The following is a 13,017-nucleotide window of genomic DNA, read 5'->3' as shown; positions in this document are numbered from 1 at the left end:
TAGCTGGGCTGCATATGAGCTGCTCAATGATGTCCTGCAGAAAAAAAAAAGTGTAGATTGGTAAAGATTGGTCATTGGTGTTCATTCTGTACCCAACAACTATTCAACAATGAATTATTGATTCAACGCGTACTTCCACCTATTGTATATATATTCATATACAAAGATTCCCATGGAGATTATATGACGATGATTAAGTACCTTTGGATCGCTATAGAATAGAATGACAAACTTACCAATGTGTTCCACTCGACTGTCGCTCCATTGTCCCAGCAAATTGAACAATCCACTACGATAATCATACACACGACTATTGTGATCCGCCTTTTTTAATATTCCATAGCGAAGTAAATTAATCTCATGATCATGCAGCCAGATGTTTGTTTGTTCGTCTTACCTATTGTTTTCAATGGTATACATTTTTAACCCTCATCCATCCCCTTCTCCGGCCCTTCTAGAATAAGATCATGAAAAGATAACTTTATACTAGAGACCAGCAGAGGGAATAGATCGTCAGAAACTGGGCGTCTCGCATGGCCCTTCCTTCAACAACACAAAGTATACATATATATAGCATACATTTGTGTATAATATTTTCAGGTATGAAGCAATGAAAGAAGTTGTAACTTCATTGGTATTTATCTTGAGTATCTTGACACATGAACATGTCTTGAAAAATGGTCAACAAAGGGTTAATTTTTTAAATGGAATGAACAATAATAATGAAGATAACCCAATCTTTTGTGTCGTGTAATCGCAATTCATCTATTCGTCTTCTCATTTATTTATTATTATTATTTGTTGATGTTGTTGTTATTATCGTTGTTATTCACCATCGCCAACATGTGTTCCTTGCTCACAGTTCAGGAAAAAGAAACACGCCGAGAACAACTTTATTAGGGCTCTTTTTTGTTTTCGTCATTGTTACTACATGTATATATATCATCAACCATTGTTAGGTTTGGGTCCTTTTGTAGAACCGTAAAGTGGCATAACCATCAGCCAAAGGATCAATCATATTCAGGTCAACATTAACTTGTCTGCTCCAAGAAAACAGCCTAGGACCCTTTTTTATTTTTGTTTCTTCATTGTTCACTCGACTTTCTCTCAATAGATCTTTATTTCGAATTAATCCATTTTACCCTTTGCAGAAGACCGTACTAAGACTGCCTTAACTAGCGCCCAGACAACCGCCAAAGTACCTGCCCCTGCCAGTGCAAATGTCGCTGTTCTCACAACCGACAGGTCATCCAATCGTCCCACGGGGACAGAGACGTGGGCCACAGGGTATTGACTTGGAATAAGATCTGGTAGTAAGAACCTAAAATTGTAGCCTTCTTCTGCGCTCTGAACACTGCTCTTTTTATCTTTAAAACCGAAAAGAAGATTGAGCGGTAAAGGTGGAATATGAAATAGCTTCTTGGCTGCAGTAGCTGATGCTTCCTCGTCTCCAGAAAGTGATACTGGGCAAACCCATGCAACAAGTGGCCAAGGCACTAACACATCCACGTGCGTCGCAGCATTCCCTTCTGATACAGGAGGTTGGTATCGCATATGCATTGGGATATCAACAGTAGATGAATAGCGTAATGGTTCTGATCGTTTCTTGTTCTCAACGTTTGAATCCGTCATATTCCCTGCGATCCACCTTGAAGCCTTACTAGAGTTCTCGGGCTGCACTTTAACCATCACTAGGCTACCCCATCCAGAAACTACGCCCACAGGTTTCTCCAAATCAGTTTCTCCAAAAACTATCACCTCGCCAATTTCTGGTGCGAGACCTTCTAGCTGGAATGGATCCACAAAGATACCTGGCGGCAATACATGTAGGACTTGCAACTCACAGCCAGCGGTTGTGTCGGTAATATATGGATTTGACTGAATGGTCGTTATTGAGTGTGGGTGAAGAGTTTGCGCTGGGCTCATAGTAGACGAGAACCCATGTCCTGGGATCTTAATCTCTTTTGTTGAGGCTTCGCGTTTGTGGGGCGGAAACACAGGTGAGCGTGTTTGAAGCAGAGCTTCACTGACAACTTCGCCCTGCGCTTCCATCTTGACAGTTGCGCCAAGGTAATGGTCATAGATCGTGTTTTCTTGCTCTGTGACTTCGCGATAGAACCATCCAACCTCAACCGCTATATCTGTCTGTTCATTAAAAGAGACCTGAACACTATTCCCAGTGGCTGGCCAAATCATCTTTATGTTGATATCTCCGTTTGACAAAACCATGTCGATTAGAGCTGGCGGGTCATCAAGCGACCCAGATTGGTGTTGCTTTCCGGATATCAATAGGGACATGACAGAAGAAGGCGACACAAATCCTGTGGGTTTTTGAGCTCTGTGTACATAATGGTGTTTATAAATAAGGCTTAAGTGCTCAGCCCGAATAGGGTTGGTCCCTGGATCTTCTGTTTGCAAATCCTCATTCTGTTCCTGACAGTTTACTGCGCCTATCAGTTCTGCAAGGATTGGGCAGTATTCTCTCCAGGTGGATGTAAGGTCTTCGCTAGTAATTTTAAAGATTCAAGGTTCGTATGAATGTCATCTTAAACAAGAATTTCGAATAGGATAAGGATGGTGCTCAGTTTTGTACTTTCAGTTATCTTATTTCCTACCTTGTCACTGCTAAATGGAAACCCGGAATAAAAGTTGGAGTGAATGGTGGACGAAGTAGAGGTGCTCTGTCATAGTACCATTGAACATGGACCTTTGTATTATTGTTGGCGTCTAACTTTGCCTCTGGAATGCTCTTGATCAGGCGTGTCAAAAAATAAATGAATAAAAAAGATAAGCTTATATGTCGGTTCCAAAGCAAATGTCAATCGGATCGCAGCAATCAAATCCATGGGCCGGTCCACACCTTTCTAGAAGCCTTAGCAAAGGCTTGGATAGATCCTTTGACTTCCCATTCCCTAAAGCCAACAAGGTCTACGACCTCAACTTGATGCGTTGTAACTTTAAAATTTTCGTCTGAGGGTTCAACTGGCAGAGACGAGATGAATGAATGGCGGTGATGCAACAGATGTAGAGGAGTGGTAGTGGCTGGCTGAGATGTGACAGAAGCAGCAGTACTTAGAGCGAGTAAAGCAGTTACTGAGATGGACAAGCTCAACATCGGAACCATAGAAAAAGAGGATGAAAGTGTATTACAGATGAAACTGTTGATGAAATCTGATCAACTCTGGTACCACTGATGTCTTGAAAAGCATGTTTGGGAACGCGTCGATTTTAGGGCGCGTAAATGTGGCTCCATAAATTTTAGGACAAGCCCCCGAACAATACCAGATGTTTACGAAGGGGATCTCTAGTACATTGACGTCTCTATGCGCAGTATTTTATAGAGTGAATTAGACAAGAATGAAACGATGTCTATGAAGCGAGAGTATGGGACGTTACCGGTTTTAAACGTTTATGTAGTGCGGAATCAATGAAAGGCACAGGCAATGGAAAGGAATCTCTTCGAAGACTTTGGGTAACTTTCCAAAATCCACGTGGCCATTAGCTATTTCAGTAAAATAACACGATGTTCAAGGCTCCACTCTTAATATCGTTCTATGTGTTCCTCCATCTAGCATGTTATCATGGGGAAACGAGGTGCAGATCTTAGCAGGATCATTGACGCTGCTCCAGAGAAGTTGGATGGTGATCTATTTGATACAATTGGAGTCCAGCTGACAGATTAATCGAAAGCTCCATCTTACAATACTGAATATATCGGTAAAGTGTGGAGCTGAACACAATCTGCCACTTTATAGCTTTGCATATGAGGATCCCAATAAGCACAATAAGCACAGGTTTCTGCATGTGGAACGAGGGAAGATATACAACAATCGAGACTTAACAAAACGGCTGTAGACACCGAAACACTCAGGCTATGTCCATGGAAGCATGGAAGTAAAAACATGTATTAATAAACCTGTAGTCATTTGCCTATTAACCACAACATTGTCAAAGCTCGCTATTAAATAGTCATAGTCTAAAGAACCATTTGCGCCTAGTTACCACTCCGTTTATAGGTTGAAGTAATTCATTACACATTGCATGAAGTGTTTTTACATCATACAAGAGTTCTACTTTTTTATCTTTATCAGCGCAAACGAATTTAGAGAAAAATAGCACCAAGCACTTGCTCGATCGCCACAATCATTGGCAGATGATGTTTGGCTATATCGAACTATGCTTTGTCACCGCAGTAATCCTCCATCGCTTATTTAAACGATAAGGTACTGGCTTTGTTTACGACACGATTGAAGATGGAAGAGGTAATCAAGCAGCGGTGTTGTCATTGAGAACAACGTCTTTTAAGAGCTCGTTAAAATATGGCAATCAATGTATATATTTACAAACATATTCAATCCAGAACATTACTTTTCATCGAGTAAATTTTTTTATTCTTGGTGTTATTATTTACAAAGCTGTCGCTTTTTCATAAGTATGTTACAAGGTGCTTGATCAAGAAAATTGGATAAGCGAATAGAAAGGGGAAAAAAGAACTATGACCGCGGATGGATGAAGGGATTGGAACATTCTAGGTTGTATTGCAGCATTAGGGGCATAGACTTGCAGGCTTGCGAAATAAAAGAATCATGACAACCGCTGTACCCGCGAAGCTTGGTCATTCTTGAAATAAAATCTCATGGATCCGCACATATTTTTGATTCATTTACTGGCGGTGAGCATTGGAGACATGACGACGAAGGTGGGGATCTGTGGCGAGCTTACGCAACGCCATATAAGAACCGCCAATAGAGGCACCAGTGACGACTGCGACAAGAGGGTAGACTTCGGTGGGAGCCTTCATGCCGCGCATGGATTGTCTAAGAAATTGGGCCAACATGTTGAATGTGTTGTTTGTTATTGATATGGAGGAGTGGAGGACGAGTGTGTTTTGTAGTTGTAGAACTAGAAATTGTGTAGTTGTGTAGTGATATCGGTTGTTGAAGTGATTGATGAAGATGTTGGTGAATAGAAGAAAGTGAGGAAGGAGAAGAGGCCAGTTTATATACCTGCAATGGACAAATACAAACGTAAGCATTAAAGTACTGGCAATAAGTATTAAGCAATAAACAAACCGAAACGCATAGAACGAAGAGAAACAACCAGGTGATCACCAAGCTCTTGGGCTTTATTAGCCGTGTCTCAGTTGCATAAAAAAAAAAAAAAATTCTGGATCTTGACCACAGACCAGGCAATTAGCGTGCTTGATTCATCTTCCTAATATGGCATGGACAGCCCGCGATGATGTTTCTGTGAACAAACAGAATCGGGATGCTTAAATTTAATGGCATAAGAAAATATTCGCTCAAAAACAATATTCGCCAAAAACAAATATTCGCTCAAACAACATAGCCTATTCAATCCACACAAGAATTACGTCGGACTACAGCTTCGGATAGTCAACTCCTGTCAGTCCCTCCAACTATCATATCCATTTATTAAAAAAGACTTTGTTTTTAATATAGCTCGTTAGAATCTGTTAAGTGCACCTCTTAGAGAGACACAGACACCCAGCATATATATATACTTTGACACACCCTCTCGCCTTCAAAGCTATCTTCAATGGTCGAAAAAAGGGTTCACCAAGAATGCTGTCACTCACAAATATATTTAGGACAGTAGAAACGGATAAACTGAAACATTCTCCAAATTTGGATGTCTCTCGGATTCAAAATTTATTCGGACATGTTCAATTTGGAAAATGTGCAATTATGCAAATCCGAAAATGTTATGTTTATTAGTGTTTCCACATTGAAACCAAATGATAAAAAGGCATTTTCCAACAAACTATTTTTTGGGGTAGGGATAGAGATGAGAGATTATTGTTGCATTTGCTGCTCTTGGTCTTGGTCTTGGTCTTGGTCTTGTTGCTCTTGCTGCTCTTGCTGTACCTGCTGCTCTTGCTGAACCTGCTGCTCTTGCTGAACCTGCTGCTCTTGCTGAACCTGCTGCTCTTGCTGTACCTGCTGCTCCTGTTGGTGACTTTTATATACTTCTTCCATGGTTGTAAGATTGTTCGCAGGCAGATTCAACGAAGATTGGGTGGTGTTCTCGGAAGAAGCGGTCACCTCAGATCCACTAACAGGAGTTGGACTATATGCAGAAGTCGAAGCTTGAGCTGGCAATGCAGGATTGGTGGCTGTAGACGTATTCTCTACATTAAAGACCAGATGATTAAATAGAGGATAAAAAGAAGCATTAGCTATTTTCATTCTTTACTGCCATTTCAATGACTCTCTCAAAATGAATAGGTGCGCATCATACCAAAGACACCGGGAGCTTTAGTATTCAATGGTACACCATTACTTTTGGCCTTATTCTCAATCTCTGTCTGCTCAAGCAAGAACTTTCGTAGTTCCTTGACTAATGGTAGTTTGGTCACTCCAATCTGTCCATTCTGTAGCAGATACTCAGAGATTACATCGAGAGCGTCATTCGCAGTAGCGGCTGTCACTTTCTTCACTTCGGGCCGACGACTCAGACTGGAGGTTGGAGGGTCCTTAGGAGTCAAAATGATATTTGATATGTTCAGAAGTGCCGATGAAGAACCATCACCTATTTTTTTATGTACGCCCAATGAAAGGCAAAAGAAAAAGAATTAATGGTTGGATGTGGAATAAGCAGTGTTCCCCCGATTAGTATAGCATGTAGTTTCAGCTGCTGTTATGGCTATCATTGTACCCGATATCTTGGAGTCGCCTACATCTGCAGTATCCTGTACATCCTCCATTTCTTCGTCAGCATCGACATCAACTCCATCCGGCCCATCACTTCCTTCACCCGTTTCCATGGCGCTCGAATTATCGTCCGCACCAGTGGCTCCAGCCGAAGCTGATGTGGGACCGCTCAAACCAATAGATGCTGCATTCCCATTGTTTCCGTTGACGCCTGGTCGTGGCTTGAACTGGCGATGCTTGATACCATGGCGCCTCTTGAAACCATGGTACCACCCAGATGTCAGTCCCAGTTCTGCTGGGGGAATACCCATACGCTCTGCAATTCCCTTGGCAACCTGTGTGATAGCCGCCTCGCTCGTCAGTAACATGACTGGTGGCACTTGAGATGGATCTCCAAAAGCGACTAGTGGATTGAGGTCGGGATTCTGCTCCTGTTGGATCTGAAGCTGCTCCTGTTCCAGTGCCTTCAGTTCCTGGACCAAAGCCTTTTCAAACTCAGGAAACTTGACAGACCGATGACGCTTGGCTGACGGGTTAAGCAGTTCTGTAGCAAGGCGCTCTGTAGCTGTGGAGCGAAGCCTGGAGGCGGTCGATAATGAGATGGTGAGGCCAAACCGAGTCTTGCAGAACTGAACGATTTCCTTGCAGGATATGGAATTATTGCCTGTTATGGGCGCAACTTGGTTATTTCCAGGACTACCGCTAGCTGAATTGTCGTCGCCATTATTAGGAGCTTGTTGTTGCTGCTGCTGTTGCAATTGAGCCTGCTGTTGAGACTCTGTGATGAAGACTGCAATCTTCCTTCTCTGAGATTCAGTCAATGAAACGTAGTTTGGCATGACTTAGATCAATGTGTATGCTATCTGACTGTAGGAAGATGATAAGGAAATAAGGGGGTAGTGACCACAGATGCGTCAATGAATGTGGCCTTGGGTGGTCTATTATATTCAGTGGAAGATGAATGGCAATGAAACAGTACACTATATTGAGTTACAATGAAAGATCGTGTTTCTCCCTTTCTCACACATACTCTTTTTATTTTATTTTTTTCTTTTATTTTTTTTTTTTTGTTTCGTTTCTTGCTTGAATGCGGTGAGAGATCCGTCAGTACTGAGGATCACAATCTTAAAGAAGAGATGTTGGTTAAGAAAAAAGGAAATTGAAAAAAAAAGTGGGAGAAGAAAAGAAAGAAATCACAAGCGGGAAGAGTAAGTGCTGAAGAAAGAGTGACCGCTTAGTTCTCTCCTTTTATGCTTCAACCTAGTGGGCGGGTGAGTCGTCACCCCCGCTCCTGAATTTTCAAACAGACTGGTGAGCAGTCTTCAACGTTTCACAAGGGACCCAGTCAATACAGATGATCGGGGAACTGACGGGTGCAGAAAGTGAGGCACTGGGACAAAGGAGAGAGAACGAAGAATCAAAACATGCATCAGGTTAGTAGCTCGATACTTCCTTCCTTTCAATTCTGTAGAGGTCATTCGCTTTAGTTTGAAGAGGAGGAGCCGATGAGGCCTTCGTTTTGAGCAAGGAAAGACAGGATTGTATGAAAGTTAATCCTGTTACTCATCCTTGTCTTCCTTGTCCCCTGCTTCCAATGCTATTATTGCAGACCTGCATGAATTTGAGCCTATAAAGAAGCCCTTCTTTACTGTGTCGTTATGAATAGCTCTTTCCACGTAAAATGATGCCTGAAACGCGTTCAATAAGAATCCTGACCTTCGAGATGATATATTTTACTCACTGATATATTGGGAAGTGAGGATACAATGACAAACTGAACTAAACAACAAGGTTTTTGGATTTAGAATCTAGGGACAGGGATAATTGATCGACTGCCGAGCCTGAGCAATTCTAACCTCGGCATGATTGGTAGAAGTTACAGGAGAAAGAATCTTTCAGACCCGGTAGTTGTCCCTCCATATCTGCACATCTGCATATCTGCACATCTGCATATCTGCATATCTATACACCTGCATTCCATCTGCTTTTTTTCTGTCGGTTGGGGTCTGTTGGTCTGTCTGTTGGTTTCCTATCCATCTGTGGATTCGTCTATTTTCATGCTGGAAAAGAATGATTGGAGACAGGATGGGGGGTGCCTTGCTTACATCCGCTTTCACTAGACAGTTCTGACAGATTGTTCCTTTATTCGTGATGCCCAAGTAATCCTAGTATTCCTAGTAATCCTAGCTCACGCGTCATGTATGGCTCCTTTTGATCACGCTTGTTTACACTTCCTTGTGGCCGGTCTCGGCATCTTTGTAAATAGCTCCCTATAGTTAGTATTTTCCCCGGACCCAACTCGAGATATATCCTTACAATCAGAGGATCGTGAAGCCCATTCCAAGCCCATGCAGATTTTCCAACCCCTTCTACGCACATTCTTTTATCTTTTGTCTACTTCCTATTATATTTTCTTCCGCAGTTCATCTCTCTCTCCTTCGTTTCTTGGACTTTTTCTTGCATTTTTTTTTATTTTTACTTTTTGTTTTTCAATTTCACGCAAAGATTGAAAAGATTGAGGGCAATTTTCTTTTTTCTATTAAGTCATGAATGTTGGGGCATCATTAATAGATATGAGTTTATTTCAAAGAGTTCATCTTCATTTTCTCATCCTTACTTCAAACACTTATATGAAAGATACACAATTATCTTGGAGAAGTAGGTCTTCATATCGGAAATATGGGGGAAGGCACACGAATGGAATAGTATCCCCCTTGGTCCCCGGATTCATCCCTCATTCGTATGCAGTGATGTGGCCCGCCACTTCAGTTTGATAGAGACGTAGTTTATAATGAGAATAGTCATCAACAATAACCTCTCGACACAGGTCCGTGGCCACGGTTTCATAAAGGGGGGAGCCATGATATAGGGATGTTGAGTTGTTAAGCAGGAAGAGTTACTTCGATAGCTACTATATGAATGTATTCATATTGCATTTTCGATGCAATTCTATACGTGTAAGGACAACCAGCAGATGCTCGTTTGGTACAACCGAAGCTATTGAAGTTTAATAATGACATCCATGTCTGCCAAGTACTTTGCCAAATCTTTTTCCACAAATTTCTTTATTACGGATTATCATCCTTTTCAACGCTTAGAATCCTTCGTTCTTTATTGAATATTCAAATATGAGGATATCTATAGACAAGCCACATTTCGAGCAAAAAAAATTACCGCACGACATTTATCGCAACCACTCAAAAGCAAGATCACTCAGTTTTTGTTGGACCTGCTTGAGCTTTTTTTTCTCTTTAGTTCATCCTTCTTCATCCCCGAACTACCCCTCATTGTCTCAGCGTTTCCTACCACCAAACAGAAAGAAATACCAGCAATAGACAGAACAAGCGTGGGAGCCAACATCGTTATTTTCTTCCCTTTTTTTGACTTGTTCTTTTTCAATCGCCTCAAGTCGAGTTCCTCTTTTTTCTCTTTCCTTGCTCTTCCTCTCAATGGACAAGTCCCTGCACGAAACTGGAATCCTCATTTACCGTCATCAGCGGAACTCAACAGAGATTTTATTAGTCAACGATTCTTTTAACCACAAACGACACTGGACTGCTCCCAAGGGCAGAGTTATTGGCGATGAAGACGAGCTCAAGTAAGAACAATAGCCGGCATTATGTTAGGCCCACATTCACTTGCAATTAAAGTCTGAATCATTACATTTGCTCTGTCGATCACACTTCCATGAATGATAAAGAAAAGGATTAAATAACAAACAATTCACTTGATTTGCCGCAATAGAGCTGCCTTGCGCGAGACCCTGGAGATCACTGGATTGTCTGTTTATGACTTGAAGGTTGAAGACTCTTTCCGTGCTGAGATCAAGTACCTCTCTGGAACCAGGCATGTCTCTCCCTCTCTCTCTCTCTCTCTCTCTCTCTCTCTCTCTCTCTCTCTCTCTCTCTCTCTCTCTCTCTCTCTCTCTCTCTCTCTCTCTCTCTCTCTCTCTCTCTCTCTCTCTCTCTCTCTCTCTCTCTCTCTCTCTCTCTCTCTCTCTCTCTCTCTCTCTCTTTCTCTCTCTTTCTCTTTTTTTTTTTTTTTTTTTTTTTTTGCAATCAACCACTGATTGTCATTGTGCATTGTCGTGGTTTACATTCAATACAATCCGTTGAACCTCGAAAGCATCAGCTTACCAATCTACCTCTCTTTACTGTATCGTCATGTAGACCAAAGCGTGTTGTTTACTACCTTGCTGAGCTGACAGACAGTGCCAAGGTCCTTCCCACAGGCGAGGGTGCTCAGTTCGCATGGTGCAGCCTGCAGCAGGCAACTGACAAGGCGCTCTATAGGACTATGCAGGATGTCCTCCGTAGCGCATTTACTGCGGCCGAGGCTAGTAGGGCAAAGGCTTTTGCGGCTGCCCCACCAAAAATGCACCGTAACCACTCTAACAACAGCGGCAATAGCGGCGACAATCTCGAATCCAATATGAAGAACCTCAACATTGCTCTTCCACTGGATTCTCAACGTCAGGCCATGACTAGGGACTATAACAACAGCCGCAACAATGGAGGCAGCAACCATGGCCACAGAGATCGTGACCAGCAACGTGATGGCAATGCCACCAGTACTCGTCATAGCAATGCCAATGGTATTTATATATATAATCATATTTCATTCCTTGTTTGGCCTTAAAAGTCCAAGTTCATAATGACCAGTGTACCTGATATTTTTTTGCTTATTTTACATAGGCAATAACTCTCATGCTGATAATCCTAACTACAAGACTCGTCTTTGTGAGAGGTATGAGGCGGAGCAGTTCTGTCCCTATTATGGGAAATGTACATTTGCGCACGGCTTAGCTGAATTGCGTCAGCGTCCAACCAATCCTGACCAGGAAAAGCCCGTGTCAGCTGTTCAAGCCTCGTACCAAAATCGTACCAAACGTGAACAAACAGAGAATGAGTTCCATAAGACTCGTCTCTGTGAACGTTTCATGAACGAGGGTGAATGCCCTTTTGGCAACAGATGCACCTATGCTCATGGTCGTGAGGAACTTCGTCAACGAGCTGGATATCAGAATAACAATAGTAACAATAATGGGGGCTACAATAATGGGCAGAACAGGACCTACTCGAGAGATGGTCAGAGTGGCGACCGCCCTTACAGATCTAATCAAGACGGATATCAGGACCGAGGTCTTCGTGCCCAACAGGGAAACGATAATCCCGAAGATCGCCCCTACAAGCCCAACCGCTCCGAAGGCTCCTATCGTTCAACTTTCGCTGATCGTGAGAACCGTGATGGTCCTTATCGTCCACCTCAGGCTCTTGAACAGGCGAGAGGCCTACGCTCCCAGGCCGATTCTACAAGTTCTACAGGAGCTTATCGTGCTCCACAGGCACGTGGTCTCTCCAACAGTATTGAGGATCCTGGTTTGAGCCGATCAGTACTAGCTCCCAGAGCGACCATGGCTGTTCCTGCCGCATCTCCTGCCACACCCGCTTCATCTTCGTCACCCCAACCACCGAGAGGAGTTTCGCCTGCCAACACCCCTGTCCTTGGGTCTGAAAAGTCTGCAAGCGGTCGCCGTCGCGGTCAGGATTATGATGTAAGAAATGAGACGATTTATAAACAGACTACCAGCCGTACGCTAAGCTGCATTATGTCTTTTTTTGTTAATCCTAATTTTATTTTGTTTGTGCATATAGGACAAGCCTCGTGCTAAAGTAGTTGAAATGTCGAGCGAAGATATGGAAAAGTTCCAGCTGCGTCGTCCAGAGACTCCTGTTGCTGCCAAAGCAGATTCTAAGCAGGCACAACGTGATCAATTGATTCAAGACTTGCAAAAATTCTTCCAGAATAACCAACAACAGTCGCAGGAGGGTACTTTGGATAAGAAGCAACAGCAACAGCAACTTCAGGAGGAGATCAAGGAAGTGACTCGCCTAGAAATGCGTAATGCGCTTACGAAGGCTCAGTTGTTCCACATTTTGATCGCTGCGTTATTCACTGAAGCTTCAGTAGAAACATGGAAGAAAGTTTTGGTGGAGAAAGAAAAGTTGCTAGCTAACTTTGTGCGTTCGAATGAGGATCAAATGACCTTGATGCGCGCATGGGAAAACCTTTTTGTCAAGCAACGACCCAACATGATGACCAGGGCACCGATTATGATGAAGGGCTTGTATGATGCTGAGCTGGTGGAAGAGGATGTGATGCTGGCATGGTACGATCTGTCAACCACTGATGCTGAGCTCAAAAAGAAGTGCGTCGTCTTTGTGGAGTGGCTTCGCTCTGCCGAGGAGGAGTAAAAGAGATCAGAACAACTAAATAGTATCTTTTGTTATCCTTATATTTTTATTTTATTTTTTTATTTTATTTTATTACTGTTTTCATTTTT

General features: G+C 42.6%; 4 protein-coding genes across 4 annotated transcripts; 1 reads left to right on the top strand and 3 right to left on the bottom strand.

Moving 5' to 3' along the window:
* Nucleotides 1–1,046: 1,046 nt before the first annotated feature.
* Nucleotides 1,047–2,667, bottom strand: BCR41DRAFT_212083 (PIG-X protein). Its single transcript, XM_022019966.1, has 2 exons — nt 2,616–2,667; nt 1,047–2,506 (listed from the first exon to the last, which is right to left on the bottom strand). The coding sequence occupies exon 2, from the start codon at nt 2,296–2,298 to the stop codon at nt 1,129–1,131; it is 1,170 nt and encodes a 389-aa protein (XP_021876079.1). The 5' UTR covers nt 2,299–2,506; nt 2,616–2,667; the 3' UTR covers nt 1,047–1,128.
* A 1,701-nt stretch (nt 2,668–4,368) lies between these two features.
* BCR41DRAFT_363613 (hypothetical protein) lies at nt 4,369–5,134 on the bottom strand. Its single transcript, XM_022025912.1, has one exon. It carries the CDS (start codon nt 5,033–5,035, stop codon nt 4,664–4,666), a length of 372 nt encoding a protein of 123 aa, XP_021876078.1. The 5' UTR covers nt 5,036–5,134; the 3' UTR covers nt 4,369–4,663.
* A 1,289-nt stretch (nt 5,135–6,423) lies between these two features.
* Nucleotides 6,424–7,537, bottom strand: BCR41DRAFT_363611 (hypothetical protein). The gene has a single exon (XM_022025911.1). The coding sequence runs from the start codon at nt 7,511–7,513 to the stop codon at nt 6,596–6,598; it is 918 nt and encodes a 305-aa protein (XP_021876077.1). The 5' UTR covers nt 7,514–7,537; the 3' UTR covers nt 6,424–6,595.
* Nucleotides 7,538–10,123: 2,586 nt separating this feature from the next.
* Nucleotides 10,124–12,928, top strand: BCR41DRAFT_375291 (hypothetical protein; the record flags this gene model as incomplete). The annotated part of the gene is made up of 5 exons (XM_022026936.1): nt 10,124–10,272; nt 10,419–10,502; nt 10,844–11,268; nt 11,369–12,228; nt 12,329–12,928. The coding sequence occupies 5 exons, from the start codon at nt 10,124–10,126 to the stop codon at nt 12,926–12,928; spliced, it is 2,118 nt and encodes a 705-aa protein (XP_021876076.1).
* Nucleotides 12,929–13,017: the final 89 nt, after the last annotated feature.

This window comes from Lobosporangium transversale, assembly GCF_002105155.1.
Source record: "Lobosporangium transversale strain NRRL 3116 chromosome Unknown BCR41scaffold_64, whole genome shotgun sequence".
Taxonomy (NCBI): domain Eukaryota; kingdom Fungi; phylum Mortierellomycota; class Mortierellomycetes; order Mortierellales; family Mortierellaceae; genus Lobosporangium; species Lobosporangium transversale.
Note: the sequence above shows the minus strand (reverse complement) of the source record. Positions and strands in the feature narration are given on the sequence as shown.